Raw genomic sequence first — 24,416 nt, 5'->3', positions numbered from 1 at the left:
TCTGGGTGACACTCATGCCTTGCAGGGCATGGGGATGGCCACACACTGCACATGTTCAGTCACAAGTGTCCTCAAACAGGTCTCTGTACCACTGTGGGCGGGGGACCTGGGTGGGCCTCACTAGGGCATGACGCCTACAGGTTGCCTGACACAGAACTTCTGATCTCGGGCATATGGCCTAGGGATGTGACAATATGGGAACCTTGACGTGAAGTTCGAGGCCTTAGATTTCAGCAGTCAGACAGTAGACCTTAGAGTGTCCACACCGTGAGGTAACAACAAGGAATGGCGAGGTGGCTGGGAGTATAGACATCTCTCACTGTGTGACTGGGACCCCCCTCCACCTCAGTCTACTCACCTGGAATGATGCCCATTTGACGGGGTGTCAGCTGCAGCACATGGGGACTCTGCACAGACTGGCGGGACAAAGACTTAGATGTTAAACAAACTGTGACGACAGCCCAACAGCCGATCCTAAAAGCCTGTCCCAACGCCAGTGCCGTGAGCAGCCCCTAGGCACTGGGGTGAGGCTGGGCTGCCCTCCTCTGTCTTTTGGCAGTCTCGTAAACCTTTTAATGTGTTCATTTTATTATTTTTCTTGCTGATGACAGCAGTACGTTCTTGTTTATTAGAAAGTGCAGAAAGATTTAAGAGAGACAGTAGAAATCTCCTGGCCACGCCACCCTTGAGGGTGGGGACAGCGGGCAGCGAAGCTGCTGACGTGCCTAGGCTTCCTGAGTTTCATCCCCTTAACCCTCAGGAGAGCCCAAGGGAGCTTGGCTGGTTATAGGCAAGGAAGCGGGGGGCACAGAGGGGCCACGGTGAGGTGCAGATTTCGGTTCGGACACCTGAGGCTGATTACTTACCCCCTTCTCTCCTTGCCTCACCCTGTGCTGTCCCCAGACATGGAACCTGTGATCTGCTGTGTCAGCGAGAGTAAGGTTATGGTGGATGTGCTGTCCTGTACCCTGCCCCTCTGTGCTTTCTGAGCACATGTTTCTGCTTTCTGAGCTTTTGAACCACATGAGTGTCTAAACAGGAAAAAGCTAAAGACAAATAGAATGGAACAAAATAGAGCCCTCTTATAAATAAAACAGACCTAATTGGCCAGGGTCCATTGTCACCCATTTAACTGTCCCAGAGGTGGCTCGTTAGGTTCCTGTGAATGTTGAGATGGCACAGTCATCCCAGGGGGTGCCTGAGTCTCCCAGACCTGACGACCCCTCTCTTTTCCAGGGCACTGTTCCTGCTCAGCAAAGGGATGGTAAGTGGAGCCTGGATGGGATGGGACTGGTATGGTGGACGTGAGGCCGGGTCCCCACGAGGTCTGCCAAAGCCTCGCCTGCTTGCCATGTTGTGGCCCCTCAGGCGCCCAGACCCTCACGCATGGCAGGCAGACACGAGGGGCAGGCCCATGTCCCCCAGCTGGATTCAGAGGTAAAACTCAGGTTCCAGGTTGTGGGATCTGTGCTGATGGAAGAGCAGCCTGGGTTGGAGCTGCCTAGACCTGGGTTCCAGCCCGGCTATGCACCCTCCCTTCGTGGTGCCAGCAGTCCCACAGCGCGTGGGCAGGTGGGTGGCAGTCCTTTGTACCAGGGGGGTCTCCCAGCACGTGCATCTCTCCCTCCCCAGCTATTGTTGATGGAGCGCAAGTTGCAGGAAGTCCACCCACTACTGACCCTCTGTGGACAGATAGTTGAGAACTGGCAAGGGAACCCCATCCAGAAAGAGTCTCTGCGTGTCTTCTTCCTGGTGCTCCAGGTGACCCACTACTTGGATGCTGGGCAGGTATGTAGTGCCTCTCACCTGAGGGCTGCTGGGGAGGAGGTAGGTGGTGGGTGGGCCTGTAAGCTAAGACATCAGCTCTGTGATTTCCTCCTGTCCCTCACCTTGGGCACGTCTGTCATTCGGGGCTCGATTCCCCCACAGCCCTGTCGTGCTCTGGCATGAGTACTGTGCCTCTGTGGACAGAGGGCACTCCAGGAATGGGTCTGTCCCATTTCTGCCCTTACAGCGGGAATAGCTGTGGCCTCACACACATCTACTCAGTGTGTGAATGGTCAAATGACCTTGAGGGCAGTTTGGGGAATCCAAGAAAATACACTGGGGATTCTGGCATGGTGCCTGGTATACAGCAGGTGCTCAAGCAGTGTCCATCCCCCACCCCGCCCCCAGTTAATGACAGCTTTGTGGGAGTTGAGTAGGGACTAACAAAATCAGCTGTGTTTGAGGCACATACACAAAAAGCCCATAACCCTCATAGGGTTGAGGAGCAGCTGTACCTGTCCGTGGGGGAACGTCTCAGCCTTTTGGACAGGTGCTGCTCCACACACCCTCCCCACCCTGTCACGCTTCCTCGGTTCCCCCACGCGCCCCCACCTTTGCTTGTTGGGCCGAGCACTTCAGTCAACACATAGGAGCATAGTGCAAATTCTCACAGGGTGCTGACGGCTGTGGAGATGGCCTGTAGGGCCTCGGGATGGGGCTTCCTGGTGCAGAAAGTCCAGTCTGTATAAACCACAGCACCTGCAGGACTCCGAGTGGCCACTTCACAGCCCCCAGGATAACCAGCCATGTCCTCCTCTCTTGGGGTCACTGCAGGAAGGAGAAAATGTGGCTGGAGCAGGGTCTTTGAACATGCCTTTCCCAGGCCTTGGTGTTGGGCCCTGCGCTGGGTGGTGGTGGAGCCTCAGTGCCACAGGTGACCCTCCTGGCCCTGCCCTGTGCCTTGAAAGCTGGCTGACCCATCTGTGGGGATGGGCTTCCTGCAAGTGGTGGGTGTGGTAGGAGTTCCCGGGAAGGAAGGGCCGAGGGGCCGATGGGCAGGCAGGACCTGGCTAGCTGCCACTGTGGGGATCTGCCTCCTAAGGGTGGTTGGCACCTGATAGGAGCAGACGGGTGCTCAGGTGTGCATTGCTGTCTGCCTGCTGCAGGTAAAGAGCGTGAAGCCATGCCTGAAGCAGCTGCAGCAGTGCATCCAGACCATCTCCACACTGCACGATGATGAGATCCTGCCCAGCAACCCCGCTGACCTCTTCCACTGGCTGCCCAAGGAGCACATGTGCGTGCTTGTCTACCTGGTGAGTCCCTGGAGGGGCCGGGGCCTGGTGGCCCAGGTGAGAGAGGAGAGGGCCCCAGTGACCACCACCATCTGATCTTGTCACCAGGTGACTGTGATGCACTCCATGCAAGCCGGCTACCTAGAGAAGGCACAGAAGTACACAGACAAGGCCCTCATGCAGCTGGAGAAGCTCAAGAGTAAGTCAGGCTCTGTGGGGCTCAGTGGGTCAAGTAGCCCCCTGGTGGGTGGCCCGATCACCACCTCCTGTGCTGGGCCTGAAGGACCTTTAAAGACTGCAACAGGGGTCCCTGCCCCATGGGTCTTGTTACCCCAGTTGGCAGATGAGGATGATCCAGGTTCGGGCAGAGCAGGCCAGGCCTGGACTGGATCCTTGATCCCCAAGGGGTTGTGTTGTGGGATGGTTGTGCCGTCTCTGTCCTGTCCCCCTCACTGCACGAGATAGCTATGAGGGTTAGCGGGACTCCACTGGGGGCTGCTGGGGCGGCAGTGCTCAGTTGAAACAGGTGTTGGCTGCTTTTGCTGTCTATTATCAGTATCGTGATGTGGATTGTGTTCAGGGTGAGGTTGGGATTGGAACTGACTGACAGCAGGTCCTCTGGAGGCCCTGGGTTCTTCCTGGATGCTTGACTAATCCATCCTGTGAGATCAAGGACCTTTGACTAGTAGGAACCCAGGGCCCCACACATCCTTGGCTGGCTTGTGCGCCTGTTAACCTCATTCATTCCCTGTGCCCTTGTCAGTGCTGCTGGGGAAGAGCCTTAGAGCCAGAGAACCAACGACGCCCGCGGGGGCTGTGGTTCTTTCCCTTCAGATGAGTTGGGAAAGTGCTGTCTGGTTCCAATGTGAGGACAGCTGCTTGGGGCAGCCAGAAGCTAGGGTCCCCCCACTGTTGCCTGAGGCCTATCACGTGGTCTCAGTCTCCCAGACAACTTCAGCATTTCTAGAATGTTTTGTGTCCAGAGTGCCCTTGAGCACTCAGCTGGGTCGGGGTGGTGAGGATGAAAGACAGATCCCTCCAGAATTTCTTGCTCTTACAATACTCTGGTCACCAAAGCCTGCTATGAGCCTGTTTCCTCACCTAGACAGGGAGATGCAGCCCCTCGCTTGAGGGTGCTGTGGACAACGAGCAAGGTGACAGACTGGGTGCTGGGCCAGTGTCCAGCGGAGCAAGTGGGCTCAGACCCAGGTAGCTATGGGGCCGGTGTGGCCGGAGGGCTCGAAGCCCCTAGGAGGCAGGGGTCAGCGTCTCCTCAGTTGTCTCTTCCGCCCATGCTTTGAATGCTCACCCCTGCCTCTCGCCCCCAGTGCTCGACTGCAGCCCCATTCTGTCCTCCTTCCAAGTAATCCTGCTCGAGCACATCATCATGTGCAGGCTCGTCACGGGACACAAGGCCACAGCGCTGCAGGAGGTGAGGCCCCTGGGGGCTGCACACACAGGGTGGGGGGGCTGAGGGGTAGAGTGGTTTGAGTTTGCTGGGGGGTGTCATGTGGGAGAATGTAAGTGTGTCGCCAGTGCGTGTCAGCAGGACGTCATCTGTCATATGACTATAACTTGGCAGTCCATGACCCTGCGTGGACACAACTGATCAGAAGCTTTTACCTAAAAGTTGGCATGCCCAAGGAACATGGGGTCTGGGGTTTTAGGGTCCCCTGACGGCAGTTCTAGCACTCCTCCTGCCCTGTGATCCGTAATCCCTTATGCCCACCTTCCTGAAAGGGCACGGGGGCCTTGATAAGGGTGAAGGTACTGTACAGCTGAGACACAAGTTGGAAAGGGAGAAGGCGGGTAATGGACAAGGGTCACCATCCTCAAAGAGGTCAGGGCTGTGCCTAATCCTCACAATGGGCACATCCGCTGGGACTTTGTGCCCAAGTTAAAGTGGGCACGATGTGGGCACACCCACCGGCTTTGGGGTCTCCTCAATGCTGCCAGGACACTGGGTTCCACGTTACAGGCCAAGTGATGTCAGACATGCTCTCTCCCGGCAGATCTCCCAGGTCTGTCAGCTGTGCCAGCAATCTCCCCGGCTCTTCTCCAACCACGCAGCACAGCTGCATACACTGCTGGTGAGTGCATGAGGGCTGCCCGCCTCCAGCCCCACCCCTGCGAGTAACCCTCTGACCATCACCCCCGGCAGAATTCAGAACCTTCCCTGTGGACTTCACTCTGACAAGCATGTCATCAAGTCCAAGTTGACTTAGGTCCCGGGAGGCAGGAATAATTAAGCATGCCATCTTTCTCCCTGTTTGTCAGGGTAAAGCTCAGATATAGCTAGCTCAGTAGAGTCACTTGTCAGGCTCGCCTGGGTGCAGCTGTGCAGCCCCGAGCAAGCTGCATGTGGCTCTGAGCCCTCAGCAACTTCTTCTTCCAGGGCCTGTATTGTGTCTCTGTCAACTGCATGGACAACGCTGAAGCCCAGTTCACCACAGCTTTGCGGGTAAGGTGCCGGCCCTCGCTTTATGGGGCAGGCAGTGCTTCTCAGTGAGGAGTTGGGCGTGGTCTGTGATGAGGACAACAGCCATACAAAACCATGGTCAGCGGGTGACTCCACCAGCATTCAGCCTGATGCCAGCGGTGACAGTGATACACCACTTATCCAGGGCCTTCTGTGTCACGTCTTGTGCTGCTCAGCTGCAGACAAGGCCAGCACCCACAGCACAGCTTAATGAGGGACAGCTGTGGGCAAGGGGGCTACTGGCTAGCCTGTAGTGGGGCTTCCCCAGCTAACTCAGGGCTGGTGCCATGGCCTGCTCAGCCACTTTCGCTCACGATTCCCAGTCTTCCTGGTAGCCTGCCAGGTGGCGTTGACTTGTGTCACAGCTACTTTGGGCCCTGGTCGGCTGGTGCTGCTCACTACAGTGGTGCCAGGACCACCCCACCTTGTCCGTGGCCCTATGGAGGTCTCTTGGACCCTCCTTCCCCATCTCAGTTCCTACACAAGTGGCTGCTGCTTGTTTGGTTCAACATCAAAATTCCCAACGTATGGTGTGTTGTCCCAGGAAGTCCTCCCCACTGGCTGGGTGAGGGGGGGGTACAGCCAGGACTTGGGCCCAAACCCTGCATGACCCCCAACCACACGCTGTTCCTGCGGTCCCATGACAAACATATTGGAGCATCTTTGCTCAGATCAGATGACCCTCTGGAGCTCCTTGGCACCTGCCAGGGGCCTTCAGGTGGAGTTTGTGCTTCCCAGGCACCCTTGGCCTCCTTCACAGCTGCGCTCCCTCAGCCCGCTCAGCTTGGTCCCTCTCGTGGCCGTTCTTGTCCCCCCAGAAGAACTGGGGATCAGGATCTGTCCACCACCAGCCGTTAGAAGCATTTCTGGTCTCTAACAGCTTCGGCTTCTTCCAGGCAGGATCCCTGCCTCCCCGAGGATCAGCGTACTCCTCTGCTGTGTCAGCACACGGGTCCTGGGGTTACCACCTGTGGCGTAGAGGGAGGGCCCAGCCAGGTCTCAGACCGAGAGACAGCAGAGAATAGATCAAGCTGTGGTTTGTTCTGAGGGCAGGATCGGGGTGGCTGGCTTTTCTTTTCTGTTCCCGGAATTTCCCATAACGTGGGTGATTGTTTTATAACGAAAAGAACTAACGGTTTTGTTGTCCTTGGGTTTAGGAGGCAAGGGGTGTGTGTTTGAATGAAAATAATAAGGAGATTCCAAGGTAGCCACTGTGGAGCGTTTGGGTGGCTCTGATGCCACCAAGCGGCCCCTATGTGACATGACTGTGCCCAGCCCAGCCCCCTAATGCCCTGTGTCTCCCATTCCAGCTCACCAATCACCAGGAGCTGTGGGCCTTCATCGTGACCAATCTGGCGAGTGTGTATATACGGGAAGGAAATAGACACCAAGAGGTAGTAGGTGACATGCTTCATGTTTGGTATCCTTTGTTTCAACTCTTACTTGGAGGGGGGCATGGGGGGAGTGTTGTCCTGGGCACCAGCAAATCTCAGCAGCCCTGGCGTATTTGCCCTCCAACAAGGTGTCCCACGCAGCGGAGCGTAGGCATGGCTGGGGGAAGGCCAAGTCTAGGACAGAAACGTTCCCATAGCCAGTCAGCACTTTCCCCTACTGAAAATGAGCCAAGCTTTACTGAATCCCTCAGAAAAAAAACCCAATTTCTTCTACCCTGAGATGTCTGTTCTAGAACATTGGTGAGGCCTCATGGCTCAGTTATGAGGAGCAACAGCTTGGGCAGCTGTCTGCACTAGGCCCCTAGGTTGTTCTGGTGCCCCAACCTGCTGAGGCGGGGAGGTGGGCCAGAGCTTGACCTCGCAGGATAAGTCCCTCCCACTAGGTTCCCCTTGCAACACCCCCTTATCCCTGCAATCCCCGCCAGCCCTGACCCCTCTAGAGTATCTCAGATTCAGCCACTTGTCTCCACCCCTGTGGCCTTCATTTCTTAGTTCAGGCCACTATCACCTCTTGGCTACAAAAAGCCTAGCTGACTTCCCAGGTGATTAGTTAGCTTGAATGCTCTGGGTAGAAAGCCCAGTGCAGGACTTCCCTGGTGGCACAGTGGTTGAGAATCCGCCTGCCGATGCAGGGGACATGGGTTCAATCCCTGGTCTGGGAAGATCCCACACGCCACAGAGCAACTGAGCCCATGTGCCACAACTACTGAGCCCACCCGCCTAGAGCCCATGCTCCGCAACAAGAGAAGCCACAGCAATGAGAAGCCAACGCACCACAACGAAGAGTAGGCCCCACTCAACGCAGCTAGAGAAAGCCCACGCGCGGCACCAAAGACGCAACACAGCCAAAAAAATAATTAAATTTTTTAAAACACCTCATTTATTAAAAAAAGAAAGAAAGCCCAGTGCAGTTGCTCCAGTAGTCAGGAAGCACAGTGGGCAGCGGCATGAGGGCCTGGTGTGGCCTTGGTGGTCTCAGAGGAGTTTGATTCCCTTGTGTCTCCTCCCCACCCCCACCCCATTGTCTGCCTCCTGAAGGGACTGTGTGGGTACTGGGTGAAGCCTCAGCCCACTTCAGCCCTCATCCACCAGCACACCCTCCATATGACAGCCAAAGGGCACCTAAGATGTCAGTGATGTTGCAGGTCCTGCCCCTTCTCCCGGCAGGTTGCTTACAGGCATGGGATTTGGGGTATGGGCACATTCCTCAGGAAGTTGCAGGCAGCCCTAGTCAATTTACTAGCATATCTGGGGCCAAGTTCTCATATTTAGAAATGTGGAATTATCCTAACTTGCAGACATTTCTTTCACAGCTGTATAGTTTGTTGGAGAGGATCAATCCGGACCACAGCTTCCCTGTCAGGTAGGCTGCCCCAGGCCTTGAGTTCTACTTTACTAGCTATCTTATGTTTTCTCTGCTCTTTGGGGTGGTGTGAGCACCTGTGGGGCCCTAGACTTCCCCATGTACCCCAACACCTCATACACCCCCACCCACTCCCCTTTTGTAAATCTGCTGCTTTCACAAAATCCCCACCAAGGTGTGACGCTCCGCTCTCCCCTCAGCTCGCACTGCCTCCGAGCAGCAGCTTTCTACGTGCGTGGGCTCTTCTCCTTCTTCCAGGGACGCTATAACGAGGCCAAGTGAGTACTGGGAGAGGGCAGGTGGCCTCGTGCCTGGCACCTCCCGGTGTTTCTCTTCCCCCAGCAGCATGTGCCCAGGTCCCCTGTCCCTGCCCTTCCCACCCACTGCCCGATGGGGTGGGTGGCCCTCTGCTCAGGACCTCAAGGCCACTGCTGCTTTTTCTTCCCCAAAGGCCTCCCGATGGGGCCTCATCATCTGTTCTTCTCATGAAGGCGATTTCTGCGGGAAACCCTGAAGATGTCCAATGCAGAGGACCTGAACCGGCTTACAGCCTGCTCCCTTGTGCTCCTGGGCCATATCTTCTATGTGTTGGGAAACCATAGGGTGAGTGTCAGGGGTCAGGCTGAGGGGCATGGGGCCAGGGTGGTGCTTAGTGGGGGGAACCTAGCAAGGAAGTGCCTCCCATTCTGTGCCCCACAATGATCGTGTCTCACTGACCCACCATTGCTCCGTGAGGCTCAGCCAGGGCAGAGGCACTCTGGCTCAGCCAGCCTGGGCAGGCAGGGCTGGGGGAGCTTTGGATCCCTGGAGGATGCATCTGTGGGGCAGACAGGGCCAGTGTTGGTCATGGGCAGTCATCAGGCAAAGCCCCAGGGCTCAGTGGAGCTAGAGCTGGTCAGGCTGCCCAAAACTGGCAAGGCTGAGGGCAGGTTCCCTTTCCTGTTAATACTTGGGGAGAAGGAGTGTGTCCTCTCAGTCACAATCCCAAGGATTCCATCTCTGCCCATCACACATGGTGTCTTCAGTGCACTCTGTGTTTTTACCCTCACCAACAGTGCCCCCCTAGGCCTGGTCCCCACCCATGCCAGCTGGTCTCTGGTGGGATCAGTTGACTCCGAGTCTCCCCATCTGGGGGTGTATGTATATCTCACCTGCTCTAACCCATCGACCATACAGGGTCTTTAAGTTTTTAAAGAAAATATTTGTCGATGTAAAATACGGCATGTATTTTATTTCTCATAGAAAGTCTGAGAAGCAAAGGAGAAAGTCGTCGCATGTCTTGTGTCTTCACCTCTTTCCATTGCCTGCCTCTGCCCATGCATAGGTTTTGTTTATCAGGCCGTTTTATGATTTTATGTCTGGTCTTTCTGTGCACCACTGTGTTGGAGCTTTTTTCTAATGGCAGTGAGAATTTTTAAGCTGCATCAACTCCGTAGTTTAGCCAAATGCACTTCAGCTGTTTTTTGGGGACAGATAGTGCAGGGTACTTGTCTTGGCCCATAAAGTTCTATCTGATCAAGCCCCAGGGCTTCTGAAGGGTGAGTGCTTTTAAGGAGCCTGGTGCATCCCCTTCCCCACAGTCATGTGGTAAGCATTTGCCAGGCCAACATGCCCTGTAGCTGTGGCCTGAACCCTGTGGGGTATCATCACCCTGAAAGGAGGAGGACCAGTACTAAGTTCTCCCTTCTGAGTGTCGCTCCACTCCTTCTACAATACCTGTCACACTACTCACTGAGCGCAGTGAGGGCAGTGGTCTCAGTGTGTATCTGGGGCTTAGGCAGGGACACGGTGCTCAACGTGAGGCTCCACTGAGTGTAGGCCAAGTGCCTTGTGTCTTGGTGCAGTGGCTGTGATTACCTCGTTGCCAGATGGGGAGACTGAAAGCACACAGCCCCAAGTTTTAAAAAAATAATAAAAATTTTTAAAAAGGGACTTCCCTGGCAGTCTAGTGGTTAAGACTCCGCTCTTCCACTGCAGGGGGCACAGGTTCAGTCCCTAGTTGGGGAACTAAGATCCCAAACGCCGCACGGCGTGGCCAAAAAATAAATAAATAAAGTTAAAGGAAAAAAAAGTGACACAGCTCCAAACTGCAAACCTAGGCTTAGAACCCAGACCTTGTTGGCTCTTGTTTGTCCAGAAGCCACCTTTAGGATTGGCAGAGCAGCTCTTCAGCTGCAGCTTCTGGTTCATGTTTGGGACAGTCCCGGAGGAAATTATAGAGCTTATTTGGGAACCTCTGCTGCTCCCTTTGTGCCTGGGCCCACGTGGGGTAACATGGGGCCACCAAGAGTCCTCAAACCCAGGTCCCGCCTCAAGCAGCTCCAGGTCTGGGGGAGACACTGCCTGCCCCGGGCCTGCCAGGCCAGAGTGTCCTTGGGCATTACAAGTTTGCGGGTGGTGTCATACAGGACTGCTCTCAGGATCACACCGCTCTTCAAACCCAGGTTTTGTGGGGCAGCCCCAAGCTGTCATGGGGGAACCTGAGCCAAGGGGGACTCTCCCTCCTGGAAGCTCCCTCCCAGCCCCAGGCCTAGAGAGGAGAGTAGTTTTTCCTGTTCTGCTGTGCATTCTGAGGTCTTGGAAGGGCTTGGTTCAATTTTGAAAAGCTTTGAGACCCGCCTGGAGCTTATCTTCAAGGTGCTGGCCACAGGGCAGCATAAAGTCACTGGGCTTTTGTGTCTGTGTGGTGGCATGTCCTGCACAACCGTGGCCATGTTGAATCTGGGCCTCAGGAGTTGGTTTTGAGGATTTGTACGTCTCTGGGCTACATGCCAAGTGTCCCCCAGGCTGCAAGGTATTGCCGCAATGGGAGTTTTCCCAGTGTCACCCTGAACCCAACATTTAGGCCAGCAGGCTGTGGTCTCTGGACTGGGTGGAGTCAGAGCAGTGCTGCTGGTCACTGTGGGGTCAAGGATGGGTGTTTACAGCCCCCAGCGGCTCTCACTCAGCTCCTCCTGGGGATTAGGGGCTGGGGGCGCTGTTGCAGTCACGTGGTGGAGTCAGGGTTGGAGGGTTCAAACATCCTGCTGCCTCAACAGCCCTGTGTGTCCCAGGTGGCGTCGCACAAGAGCAGGCTCGTACGTAGAAGAGAAACTTCTCTTCCTCTCTCTTTTGTCCGTTCAGCCCTTGTTGCTCCTGCCAGGACAGACTGCTGCCTTTGCCCAGCCCTGGGACCCCTGAATCTGTATTTCTAATCAGCTCCTGATATGGCTCCAGGGCTGACTGCCACCAGTGCCTTTTCCTCTGGCTAGAAAGACAAAGGCACATAGAGTTGCCCATGGCCGTACCCCAGGGAGGAGGCACATGCAGAGCTGAGGCGTGGGGGCAGTTTATTTTTCCAAGGTGGTTGAGGAGTACTTCGGAGAGGGTCATTTGAGATAGGCTCTGAAGTAGCAGTAGGTATATGCCAAGCAGCAGGAGGTCACAGGTGGGGCCCACGCTGTCCCTGCCACCAGCCCTTTATACCACCAACCCCCGCCCTTGACTCCTCTACTGCTCTCGATCGACAGGAGAGTAACAACATGGTGGTGCCAGCCATGCAGCTAGCCAGCAAGATCCCAGACATGTCAGTGCAGCTGTGGTCATCGGCCCTGCTAAGAGGTGAGTAAGAGATTGGGGCTTCTGGGTAGAGCCAAAGGCTAGAGGATCCTAGGTAAGCCTTGCTAAGCCTCTGCTTCAGACTGGGCCTCTGCGGCCATAGCCCCAGTTTTAGCACATTCTCAGGCTTCTCAGGAGGCCCTGTTTGAGGGCAGTGGGCTCGTTCACATAGTGAGATCTATGCAGAATCTGATTCTGTCTCTCTGGGACCCACAAGGCTAGTTCTTGGCATCTGAGTGAAGAATTGAGCTATGAGCCCTGGCACTTGGCCTCAGTTTCTTTCCCATGAATGGGGATGGCAGTCATTTCTGTCAGGCAGGACGAGCCAGGGTGCTCAGCAGGTGTCATTGTTGTTACTGCTGCTCTCCCATTTACAGGTTGTGAAACTGAGGTCCATAGGCTCACCCAGGGACCCGGGGAGGAGGTAGAGGGCAGTGGACTATCCTATCTGCAGTGGACTTCATGCACCCATTCAGTCCTCCTGCCTCAGAAGTGAGCATTGGGTGCCTTGCTCCCGGTTGGCTCCTGGGTGCCCAAGAGCTAGCTGGCCGGGAAATCCCTGGGAGTGCTGAGTGCTGCATCCACAGGGAGCCCCAGGGACTTTCAGTGCCCTACCAGCCCTTATATCTGCCCCTATGGGCCTTGTTGCTCATCCACCTCCAAGGACAAAGGACTCGGGAACATAGGAGGGCACATGTGAGGGCTGCTGGCAAGTGGGCTTTGCTGACCTTGACACAGGGCTCAGGGCAGGTGATGTGCCAGTCACACAGCAACCCACTGGCAGAGCTGGGGTTTGACTTTAGGGCTCCACCCAAGGGGAGGATGTGGGGGCAGTGGCAGGCCAAAGAAGGCCCATCCTTTGTGCGTATGCCACCCTCAGACCTGAACAAAGCCTGCGGGAATGCCATGGATGCCCATGAAGCCGCCCAGATGCACCAGAACTTCTCGCAGCAGCTGCTCCAGGACCACATCGAGGCATGCAGCCTCCCTGAGCACAACCTCATCACGGTACGGGCATAGGGTGGGAGAGACAAAATGAGGGTGCTGGTTGGCTCCTTGGGGCCAGCTCACCTGGTCTGTAGCCCCTGGGGGACACGCTTCCTGAGGAGGGAAGTACACACTTGGCTACCATTTCCTTCCATCTCTCCAACAATCCCTAACTCAGCATGGCCTCAGGAGCCCCCTTGGATGGGCAAGATAGCACCAACCCAAGTGGGTGATGGAGGCTGCTTCCTGGGGGCCCATCTGACTCAAGTGTGGAAGACGCAGGGTCCTCGCTGGTGACCAGCCCGAGGAGGGCAGCATTCCAGGTGCAGACATGTGGCCCAGCACACCCCTGCTTCTCTCTAAGAAGGACCTCACTTGTGTGTCCTCTTCCCCAACAGTGGACAGACGGCCCGCCTCCTGTGCAGTTCCAAGCTCAGAATGGACCCAACACCAGCCTGGCCAGCCTCCTGTGAGACCCCTGGACAGGGCCACTCAGCTTCTTTGGGCCTCTGTGGGGCCTGATGTGTCCCCGACTTCCACCCAGATGGCACTTGAGCTTTCCTTAGAGACGTGCTGGCGTGGCTGTCCCCAGGCTTCTTTCCCGACTGTCTCCAGAGCTTCCAAGTCCCTGGGGAGTGTGGAGGGCCAATTCCCATCTTCCCAGGAAGGGCCGGCTGGCCGTTCTTGCCGAGTACCAGGAGTCCAGGTGCTGAGGCTCACAGGTGGGATTTTGGAGCCAACTTTCCAGAGCCATCCTTCAAAGTGGACTTGAGCTGCCAGTCCTGCTTCCACGACTGAGTCACATCTTCAAGAGAGTGTGTCTGGGCGGGGAGTGGAGTGCCAGCCACCGGCCAGCTCCTGATCCTGCATGCAGGGGTGGTCCTTACCACTGAGGTGCCACATGACTTCCATCGCCTGGGCCTCTGTGCTGCGCTGGAGTGTTTCCTCTGCTCATGGCAGCTTCCAGTGCCCAGAGGCAAGACACCAGTTTCTGGCCTAAAATTAGAGGGAAGAAGTCATTGCTCATGTCAGGGACAAAAAATGTACATCCTGCCACAATGCTTTTCTCAGCTTGCCTTTCTGTCTAGTATCCATCCTTTTGGCAGCTGGGGCCTCTAGCTAGGGGCCCTGGGGGACCCAGGAACTTGGCTTCCAAACGTCTGCGCCTTGACTGGATTCACTGTCCAGCCGTGGGGGTGCACTTGTGTGCGTGTGCGCGCGCGCGTGTGTGTGTGTGGCTTCACAGAGCTGGCGCCCAGAGCAGAAACTCCTGTGTTTGCACCAGCCACCCTCCCCCTGTCAGCGTCTATAGTGCGGGGCAAGAAGCAGGGGAGAGGGACCTTCCTCAGTCCAACTCAGGGTGCCGGATCATAGGGGCTTGCTTTCTGGCAGCTCTGCAGCCTCCTTTGCGGAGAATGTTTGCAGACACCTGAAGCTCCACCAGCCTGCAGGCAGCCACTCCCTTGGCCCCCTGCCCTGTTTTCAGAGGGAAGGAGGAGGAAACCTACCTGCCTTGGCTCTCAGAACAGCATTGAAAACTTTTCCTGAGCTGGACCCCAGGAGGCTCTGCCAGGCCCAGCCAGCCATTCTTGGTTCTGTGCTCCTCTTGGATAGTTGAGGAGGTGCCCCAGGTGATGGTGACGTTGGGGGTAGTCAGAGCAGCTGCCGCCTTTAGCTTCCGGCACCTGGGATCATATCCCTGATGAGGGGTGGTGAGTGGTTTTGCTAGTCACACCTGCCTGTCGGTTCAAGTCTAGTCACCCAGCACCGTGAAGGCTGTTTCTAGAAGCCTCGGTGTCTGTGAAGGAAGGAATGTTGGGATTGCTCAGGTCAGCTGCCTGGGCCCTGAGGCCTGGGTGTGTCTTAGCCATAAGCAGGCCTGTCAGCAGACCTCCCTGCTGTGGGCCACTGCCCTCTTGGGGGCCCGCACCAGGCATGCAAGTGAGCTACTGGTTGAAGGGACAGTCTGGTTGAAGGGACGGGCTGGCAGGGTTTTGTCCTAAGAGGACCCGTCCCCTCTGTGTCATCCTGGGTCACTCGAAAGAGTCTGGTCCTCTCCCATGCTCCCTGGGGCTGCCCCCTTGATGACACCACTGGGCCTGTGAGGTCTGCAAATGTGTGTCTGACATCTGGTCATGAGCTGTCCACATCCTGTCTTCCTCCCCCATCAAGGGTGCCCCCCAGGTCCTCCCCTCCACCCGAGGGACAGAGCACCTGTCTTGCTACAAGCTGCACCTGCAGGCCAGGACCCCGCACTGTCGAACCTCTCCAGACCCACATTTCTTCAATCACACTTTACATCATGCTTGTCTCTGTATTTATTTAAACCTTTCTTTGCTTCTAGGGCATTTTGTATGTAGAGCAGTTGAAATAAGAGCCTCAAGACTTAACATCTGTCCTGATGTTAAAGTGCTTTTAGTGACCACTTTGTTATCTATGTATATGTAAAGTTAAGGTTAAGTTCTTAAGTTTACAGTTAAGAATTCAGTACTCGATGTTTAATATTCCACTCTAGCTTTATGGAAGCCAACCCGCCTGTACTGCTTGCGTGCGTGTGTGTGAGCTTTGAATGTCCCCTTCACTGCAGCACCTTTCAATTACATAAAGCTGTCATAAATATCTTCCTGTGAGTCCAGATTCAGTGCCTCACAGTTTCTCAATCATAAGAATTTAAGACAGCGCAAACAAGCCCCCAGGGAGACATTATAGCTAGTGTCATATAGCTAAGTGTTCAGGAAAAAACAGATAAATAAAACTCCAGGGCTTCCCTGGTGGCACAGTGGTTGAGAGTCCGCCTGTCGATGCAGGGGTCACGGGTTCGTGCCCCGGTCCGGGAAGATCCCACATGCCACGGAGGGGCTGGGCCCGTGAGCCATGGCCCCTGAGCCTGCGCATCCGGAGCCTGTGCTCCACAACGGGAGAGGCCACAACAGTGAGAGGCACGCGTACCGCCAAAAAAAACAAAAAAGCTGGTCAGACCCTTTGTGTGCGCCTCCCACTTCCTCCTATGAGCAGTGGTGGCCCTCAGGGCCTACGGTTCTGGGGACGTTGGTCCAGGAGGTGCCAGTTCCCCTGTTGGATCCCCCCAGTTGCCCGTGGGTGAGGCCAGGGTCCTCCCCCTTGGGTAAGCACTCCCCGTCCCATTTATCGGGAGCACAGGCAGGGAAATCGGAAAGGGCTGCCTGGCACAGTTGGTAAATTTGTTGGTTGCATTGTCTTTGTTTCCTTAAAGGGTTTTCATTAAGTATGTTTGGCATACGGTCTTTTAATGGGTTTGCAGTGTCTTATGTTTTTAGCAGCCTGTATCTTCAACTGGTGCTTTTAATCAGGAAAAAAAATTCTGTAAATACAAGAATTGTTTAAAAGACATAACCGTAGAACATAGCTTCTCGTTTGTAGATTTCTTTTCCTATATATTCAAAGTAAAATAACTTGCGGGAGCCATCACTCACTGTGTCTTTGTTGTGCCGTCTGCCCCTCACATGTGCCATCCCAAAGACTAACCTTCCCCACCCAGCCAGTGGGGCCACAGAGACTTCTGCTATAAACTATGGAGTGTGAGGATGCAGAACCCGATGTCCTGGACTGGAGGACCTGGTGGAAACGTGCATCTTTTCCCCTCTAATGATGATGTTCCTCAGTCCAGCCCTGCCTAGAGGGGAGGAAACCCCTGAGACATGGCATGAGAGGCCCACAGCACTGTCTGTCCTGGCCCTCGCCACAGACAGACTTTCTTGCTTGCCTGGTGTTCTATTCCCTGTGTTCTTCGAAAACTCATGGGTCAGCCTTCGTGTGCCTAGGTTGTTTTCTTTTTCTTCCTTTTTGAGGTGAAAGTCACATAACATAAAATTAACATTTAAACATCTACAATTCAGTGGCACTAAATACATTTACTATATACAATCAGCACCTCTGTCTAGTTCCAGAACATTTTCATCACCCCAAAAGGAGACCCCATCTCCATTAGCAGTCACTCCCCATTCCCATTACCCCAGCCCCAGAAAACCACTAATCTACTTTCTGTCACTCTTGGATTTACCTCTTCTGGGTATTTCATATAAATGGAATCATGTATCATGTGTCCTTTTGTGTCTGGTTTCTTTCACTCATCCTGACATCTTCAAGGTTTTTCCACGTTGTAGCGTGTATCAGTGCTTCATTTTTATGGCTAAATAACGTTCTGTTGGATAATGTATGGACCACATTTTATCTAGTCATCCATTGACGGGCTTTGGGTTGCTTCTCCCTTGTGGCTATCGTGAGTAGTGCTGTTATGGATGTGCCTGTGCATTTTGTTTGAACACGTGTTTTCAATTCTCTTGGGTTGTGCCGTGCTTTTAAGGTGCACGTATCGTTCCAGGTTGCCACTCATGCTGCATCAAGGCCCTCGTGTTGCTCTTGTCCCTGTGCCCCGAGATGATGCCCATGTAGCCTTGACTACTCCCTTCCAGGGGCACTTCTGAAGGCTCCTTTGGGCCGTCATCCCAGGGCAGAACTGCTGGCCACTGGATGTGTGAGCGATTCCACACAGTGACACAGTGCAGAGAACGTACTTGGGAAGTAGATGACAGGAACTCAGCCAGGAGGCAGCCACAGGACTGAGGGGAAGACAGGAATGGGCCTCACAGAGGCTAGCAGGTGGCCAGGGCAGCTGGCCCGAGCATCAGATGCCTGGGGAAGGGGTTGTTACTAGCCTTTGACACCTACATCCCCAATCTTCAGAAATCCTGCCGGTCACTCTGCCTATTCCTGGCCATCTTCTCCGTCTGTCTGAGGCCCAGTCATGTCTCCCACTTGGCTGCTGCCCAGCCTCCTCCCTGAATGGTCTCAGAACATTGTGTGCTCACTCCCACCTGTCCCCCTGCCAGGGGCGCTCTCCTTGTGGCTGCTGGGTTTCACTGGGGAAACGTCCTGGCCCAAGCCTGACATAGGGTGTGTAGGTCCATGGGGCATCCCAGAGGGAAGAGCGCATGGGCCAACCCCAGACAGGTCCAGCAGATGCCACTGTGGACACCTGCCCACAATGTGCCTGTGTCAGAACACCCAGTCACTGTGGCCAGTCCCACCCCTCCGCCGCCAAATGCCAACAGCGGGTCCCTGCTGTCCTGCAGGGGAGCCTGGACCCTACACCCCCAGGCTGATGGGCTCCTGGGGGCCTGGGAATTTAAAGTATTCCCTATGTGTATTGGCTTCCTTGAGCTCTTTGGGTTTACAATTCCCCACAAAGAAAGCTATTCAGGGAGATTCCTGCCATGTTTAGTCTGTGCAGCACCTCGCATCGCTTCTTCCATTTGAACCACGGTGGCTTCTTCCCCTAATAAAATCCCAGTCAGCTCAGAGGTGCCCAGTGGAGGCTGACCCCAGGTCAAAGGAGGCCCCTCCCTCCCAACCCTCTCCACTCCCCACCGCCCTCTCTGCTGGTCCTCAGAGGGTCTGAGAGGGGAAGGGGGGATTGCTGACAATTTTAAAAGTATTTCACCACATGTGGGCGGCCTGGCCAGAGAGGGTGGGGCTTATTAAAGTGCGCGTCAGAGCCAAAAAAAAAAAAAAAAGTATTTCACCACAAATTCATGCTCACTTGGTGAGATTACAGTGCAGTTCATTGGGGAAAAAAAGGAAAAGATTTGTTTCTATGTGAATTTGATTTTCTTAGCACTTTGATATTTTTTGATACTTTTTTCAAGGGATATTTTTTGATACTTTTTTCAAGGACTCGAAAATAAAGGGACTATTACAGTCCCTTTGTGAAAAATATGATACTCTCAATGCATTATGGCTGCTACAACAAATGTCTTTTTTTTTTAATTGGGGGCTTGATGTTTTTAATTTATTTATATATTTATTTTTGGCTGCGTTGGGTCTTCATTGCTGCACGCAGGCTTTCTCTAGTTGAAGCGAGCGGGGGCTGCTCTTCGTTGTGGTGCGCAGGCTGTAGAGCGCAGGCTCAGTAGTTGTGGTTCATGGGCTTAGTTGCTCTGCGGCATGTGGGATCTTCCTGGGTCAGGGCCCGAACCCGTGTCCCCTGCATCGACAGGAGGATTCTTAACCACTGCACCACCAGGGAAGTCCAACAAATGTCATTTTAAAAATCACAACATTCTTACCCTGAATTAGGAGTTTGTGGGAGAGATCAGCACTCGTTCGTCCTATCCCTGTTGTGTATGCAGAAAAGCTCTCTAAGGCAGATCCTTAGAAGAAGACCACTTTGTCAACATGTGTTTGTTTTGCTTTGCGTGTTGTTTCTAACCACAATTCTGAGCGTCATGTGTCCGTGCAGCTTGGAGTTCAGGCTCCATCTGCAGTTAGGCATGCTCCGCCCAGAGCGAGTGTCTCTGTGGCCCTTGGAGGATGTCCTGCTACTGCAGGGTTCTGAACACAAACGCTCCCCTAAAGGGTTAAGTACAAACTGCTCAGAAGTAACGTGAACCGGAAGTAAATCTCCCACTCTGTCATCTGTGTGTCACCAGCGGCTGCCGGTGGCCCAGCCTGCTCCTCAGCCGCCAGGGGGCGCGGACACCCCGGGCAGTGTTCCCATCAGGCAGGGCAAGCAGGCTGGGAGGGCTGGACTGGATGTCACCAGACCCCAGTGTACCCTGGCTCTGTCCTTATCTGCAAGTATGTGGGCTGACCTTTACCTCAGGGCCTCTCAATTCCCCTCCCGTAACATGTAGGTCAGAGACGCTGATCCCCATGGTTCTCTAGGTGTCAGGGCTGCACCATTCATTCCCTCATTTACTCGCCAGACATTTATTTGGCACGTACTGGGTGCTGGGAACACAGCAGGAACCACACCAGATAAAGTCCCTGCTCTCAGGGAGTGGACATTGTACCAGGAGCTCTATGATGGACCTCAAATAGGAATGAGTGCTGTCCTGCCTGCGAGAGAGGAGTAGTGCACTGTAGGATGGGACAACCAGGGGACCTGGGGGGTGGGGGAGATCTGTGACAGGACAGAGGGGAGAACTCCCTCAGCCAAGCCAGTCAGAGCTGGGCAGCTAGACGGCGTTTCCAACTTCTGCTTACGTGGCCACCAAGACTGTGGGAAGGGAATGGGCAGCCCTCATGTCTGGCCACCCCAGAGAGGATGCTGGATGGGCATCTGGGCTGCCTGTGGCATTCTGGAGGGCAGGGGCTGCCACCTGTGCCCACCACCACCTCAAGCACAGCTGACACCTGGGTCATGTCCAGGAGGACATTGATGGATGGGGAAAGTGACTGAGCCCCCTTGTCCAGGGAAAGGATCAAAGTCTCCCGGTCTCCTCAGGTTCTTCTCCCCCTACCACACTTAGGCCTACATCCCAGAAGTGAACTCGGGTGGCGGTGATGCAGGCAGGGCTGAAGTGAGGCAAGGGCACGGGTCAGAAGATGACAATGACAGAGATGGGGTCACTAACCCCCTTGGATAACATGGACTCCAACAGCAGGTGACCAAGGGCCAGATCCCTCCTGACACCACCACGAACTAACCAGAGTAGATCCCTCAGAGCTGGGTCCCCAGTCTGAGTACTGTACCCCTAACACCCTGCCCAGCAGCCACCACGATGTTTCCTGAGGCGCCCTCACCCCAGGAAAAGGGACTTCATCTCTCCAAGAAGTCCTTCCTGCCTCCAGAAAGTTCTGTCTTCTGGCGCCAACAGAAGGAAGCCCCCGCAGGACCAGGGCCACACCTGAAACCCTCATTCACAGGATCTGTTTCTCTCACAGCATCTAGCTTTCCTGAGACCCAAAACCTTGACTTAGGGAGGTTGTTTTCCAGGGATTATTTGCCCCTGCCTGACTGTGTTCTGGAAAGGCCAAAGGCCATGCCCGGGGTTGCCCTGTGGAAACACCCACATGCCTTGTCTGCAGAGTACAGGGCCAGGTGGGCTTTGCACACCGACAGACCCCATGGCAGTGTCAACTCAGTCCCCGTGATGGGACGAGGAGCCCGTGGCCACATCATCTCTCTCTGGATCCTTCCAACGTTCAAATTTTACCTCACCCTTGGTGAGGATAATGGGTGAGTGCCGAACACGTTACCCTCTCTTCTCATAATTCTCATGAAAGAGGCCAGAACCTATATCTGGCCACCCAAATAATCTCCCCACACAACACAATACATGTTTGTGATGCAGGGGACGTCGAAAAGTCATTTTAATCAATGCCATGTGAGCATCTAACAGGAGTTGGGGCACCCAAAGGAATCGCCAGTTCAAGGTCAAAATTTGGGGCCAAGGTGGATTTTTGAAGCCGGTTAATCTCTCTCTCCCAAGTCACACCAGACTCTAGCCTTCATGTCTGACCAGTTCCTCCGAAGGCAGTAGGCTGCGGGGTTGTGTGAAGAAAATCGTTCAAAGCCGAGCTGACTCCTAGCGGGGCCGTGGCACATGGAAGATACTCTGACGCTGTGGGATAGGCTTATACTACATGAGAATTGGTCATTAATATGAAATTCACCCTAACTGGGCATCCTAGGTTTTCTTTTTTTTAATAAATTTTATTTTATTTATTTTATTTTTGGCTGAGTTGGGTCTTCATTGCTGCGCATGGGCTTTCCCTAGTGCAGCGCGCAGGGGCTACTCCTTGTTGTGGTGCACAGGCTTCTCACTGCAGTGGCTTCTCGTTGCGGAGCACGGACTCTAGGCACGAGGGCTTCAGTAGTTGTGGCACACAGGCTCAGTAGTTGTGGCACGCAGGCTCAGTAGTTGTGGCGCACGGGCTTAGTTGCTCCGCAGCATGTGGGATCTTCCCAGCCCAGGGCTCAAACCCGTTTCCCCTGCATTGGCAGGCGGATTCTTAACCACTGCACCACCAGGGAAGCCCCATCCTTTGTTTTCATTTGCTAAATCTGGCCACCCTGGAGGCTCCATAACATCTTTGAATAAAAGAACACAGGCATGAAACCAGAGAGCTGGAAGATTACCGAATCCAAACAAGGAATTTTACCAGTGGGAAACAGAGCTCACAGAGCTTTGTAGCGTGCTTACTTCTTCCCATTAGAATAAAATCCAGCTTCCTCCCAGGCCGGCAACATCAGCTCTCCCACTTCATCCTTGCCCACCAGCTCTCCAGTTGCTCTCTGCCCCATGGTCAGTGCCCTCAGGGCTGTGGCATCCACTGCTCCCCTCTGCCCAGAATGCTCATCCCCAGGCTGAGTCCTTGTTAAGATTCAGTTCTCTCCTCAAATCCACCTGCTCACAAGCTGCCAACTCCTGCCCTGGCCAGAGTCCTTTCCGGTCACCGTGTCACATCCCTGGTTACTTTTCTTCATCAACATCACCAGGGGTTGAAATCACCTTGTTCACTTTGTTGTCAGTCTGTCCCTCCCCATTCGACTTGCTCACCACAGCATCCAGAACGGTCACTATGACCACAGGTCTCTGACAGCTCCAGTGGAGAACCTGGGCCCTTGCACTGAAATTCCCACGACAGCCCCATCTCCCCCTAAGCTGCAGGCCCCTAGCTCTCAGCATCATTTGGAGCAGGAGTGAAGGTTTCCAGACCCAGGGGCACTAGTGACTCCTGCACTAGGAAGAAGATAAGTCAGTTTCCAGAGCTAAGCAAAAGTAGTGATTCAGCCTTTCCTAACCCAAGACACGTAGAAATATGCCTACTCCAAGGATCCAAGGAACTTTTCCCCTCAGGCCCCAATGCAGGTGTTTCTAGGGCTTTCTATACCAAACAGCCATGTTGGGCTAAGGGTGCTCCATTCTTAGGAACATTCTAGAACAGTCCCGGTCACTGACTGTGGGTGGCAACTTGCCTCCATGGTGAGAATTGCCCACCAGAACACTTGCTTTCAGTTTAAAAGATCAGAGCACGTGCGCCATGACTCTGTGTGCACAAAATCAAAGTGGACCCCATGAATCTGCACGTGGAATAGAACCTCTCTGGAGGGACATTTGAGAGTCTGGTGATGGTGGCTGCCCGTGGGGAAGGGAACAGCAGACCTGAGGGTCAAGGTGAGAGAGAGATGCCTCATCCCCGGCACCTTCGCCCACGGCGCTCTACCGCACAGTGCCCAGCCCTCCTTAGAGGCCCATTAAATATTTGTGGAATAAATGAATATATCAATGAATGAGGGAAATTTTGAAAGGTTACTCGTACAAAAGAACAAAATAAGATGGAAGCACTAAGTATCCTTTTTCATTCCATCCTCACCACTCGCCCTGCTACCCACCCAGTGCCAGCCCCATGCCCACCACAGGGGAGGAAGAGGGGAGAATTATGCTGATCAGATACATTTCTATAGTTTCTATATGTCTGGGGGGATGTCTTTCTCTCCTGGCTCGCTTGTCTATGCTTTGGCAACAATCCAGGAGAAAATTCTTATAAAGAGGACCAGGGTCTTGGTGAGCAGATGCATGAGAGGTTGAACAGCAGCAGGAAGGACGAGCTTGGTCTGGTCTGGGTGGAAGGCAAAGGCAGAGAGCCCTGATGGCTGCTTCCCCACAGACTGGCCTGGAGGCCTTAACATGGAGGCAGGAAGCATCTGGGCAGTGACAAGGAAACTGCCCTCACAAAGGCACACGAGTGACCCACGGGGCGCGGCCCGCGACTGCCCAGAGCTCCCTGGGGACTCCTGAATTCCACTCAAGACAGGAGACAGGATGCCGCCTGCTCTGCCACTGGGGCTTAACAACCACGAAAGTGCAATGAGTCTCTGTGGCCTTTGAGATTCGGGCTGGCTTTGCCAAGAGACCAGCTCGGCTCTCGCCTTGATGCTGGGCTTGCTCAGTCATACCCTCTCTGCATCTGGGAGATGTTGAAGATGGATTAGCTGATTGCTTAACTTCCTCTCGGTTCTGACAGTCCTTAACACGCTATTATCTAAAAGAAGAGGGGATGTGAAGGGGAGAGATGAGCAGGCATTCAGAAAAGGCGGATGACCCAGGCATTTATGGTTTAAATGTAGTCCGCTGTGTATATATTGAATGTGTGTGTGTATCTACTAGGTGTATACTGAAGAATGCAGTTCTATCCTCTGGGAGTGTATTATCTAGTGGAGGGACAGGGGAGGAAGGGAGGGAGGAAGGAAGGAAGGAAGAAAGGAAGAAAAGAAGGAAGGAAGGGAAAGAAAGAAAGAAAGGAAGGAAGGAAGAGAAAGAAAGAAAAAGCAAGAAAAGGAAGAGAAGGAGGGAGGGAGGAAGAGGGAAAGGAAAGGAGGAAGGGAAGAAGGAAAGAAGGAAAGAAAAACAATCCAGCCTACCCACTTTGTGTGGTGACTTAATACAAAATGCACAAAAATGAGGATTATAAACAGAAAATGATAGTTACCAACACGCTCGTGGGCCCAGCAGGTGGAAAGGCTGTATGGGAGTCGGATTTTGTTCAGAATTGGAATTGAAACCTAGGTTCTGGTTTTATTTATTTGTGACCCTAGCTGAATAAAACACCCTGAGCCTCGACTGTCTCCCCTCCAAAATGGGGCAATGTACCTTGATCTCATAGAACTCCCGAGAGAGGGAGATGCAGTAAGGGAGGCAGAAGCTGGCTTA

General features: G+C 54.1%; 1 protein-coding gene across 4 annotated transcripts in view; it reads left to right on the top strand.

Moving 5' to 3' along the window:
* MAU2 (MAU2 sister chromatid cohesion factor) overlaps positions 1-16,386 on the top strand; it is a 33,411-nt gene extending 17,025 nt beyond the window's left edge. For 2 of the 4 annotated variants that reach the window (XM_032625682.1, XM_032625685.1), the window contains exons 6-19: positions 1,237-1,264; positions 1,633-1,788; positions 2,934-3,080; positions 3,168-3,258; positions 4,388-4,491; positions 5,072-5,149; positions 5,455-5,520; positions 6,849-6,935; positions 8,306-8,355; positions 8,556-8,633; positions 8,847-8,958; positions 11,865-11,955; positions 12,833-12,960; positions 13,338-16,386. In XM_032625682.1, the coding sequence (XP_032481573.1) occupies positions 1,237-1,264; positions 1,633-1,788; positions 2,934-3,080; positions 3,168-3,258; positions 4,388-4,491; positions 5,072-5,149; positions 5,455-5,520; positions 6,849-6,935; positions 8,306-8,355; positions 8,556-8,633; positions 8,847-8,958; positions 11,865-11,955; positions 12,833-12,960; positions 13,338-13,412 (1,291 nt within the window). In that variant the 3' untranslated portion in view covers positions 13,413-16,386. The remainder of the gene's footprint in view (positions 1-1,236; positions 1,265-1,632; positions 1,789-2,933; positions 3,081-3,167; positions 3,259-4,387; positions 4,492-5,071; positions 5,150-5,454; positions 5,521-6,848; positions 6,936-8,305; positions 8,356-8,555; positions 8,634-8,846; positions 8,959-11,864; positions 11,956-12,832; positions 12,961-13,337) is intronic. The other 2 variants (XM_032625683.1, XM_032625684.1) reach the window with 2 other exon arrangements.
* The last annotated feature ends 8,030 nt before the right edge of the window (positions 16,387-24,416 follow it).

Source organism: Phocoena sinus, chromosome 3 (genome assembly GCF_008692025.1).
Source record: "Phocoena sinus isolate mPhoSin1 chromosome 3, mPhoSin1.pri, whole genome shotgun sequence".
NCBI classification, from domain to species: domain Eukaryota; kingdom Metazoa; phylum Chordata; class Mammalia; order Artiodactyla; family Phocoenidae; genus Phocoena; species Phocoena sinus.
Note: the sequence above shows the minus strand (reverse complement) of the source record. Positions and strands in the feature narration are given on the sequence as shown.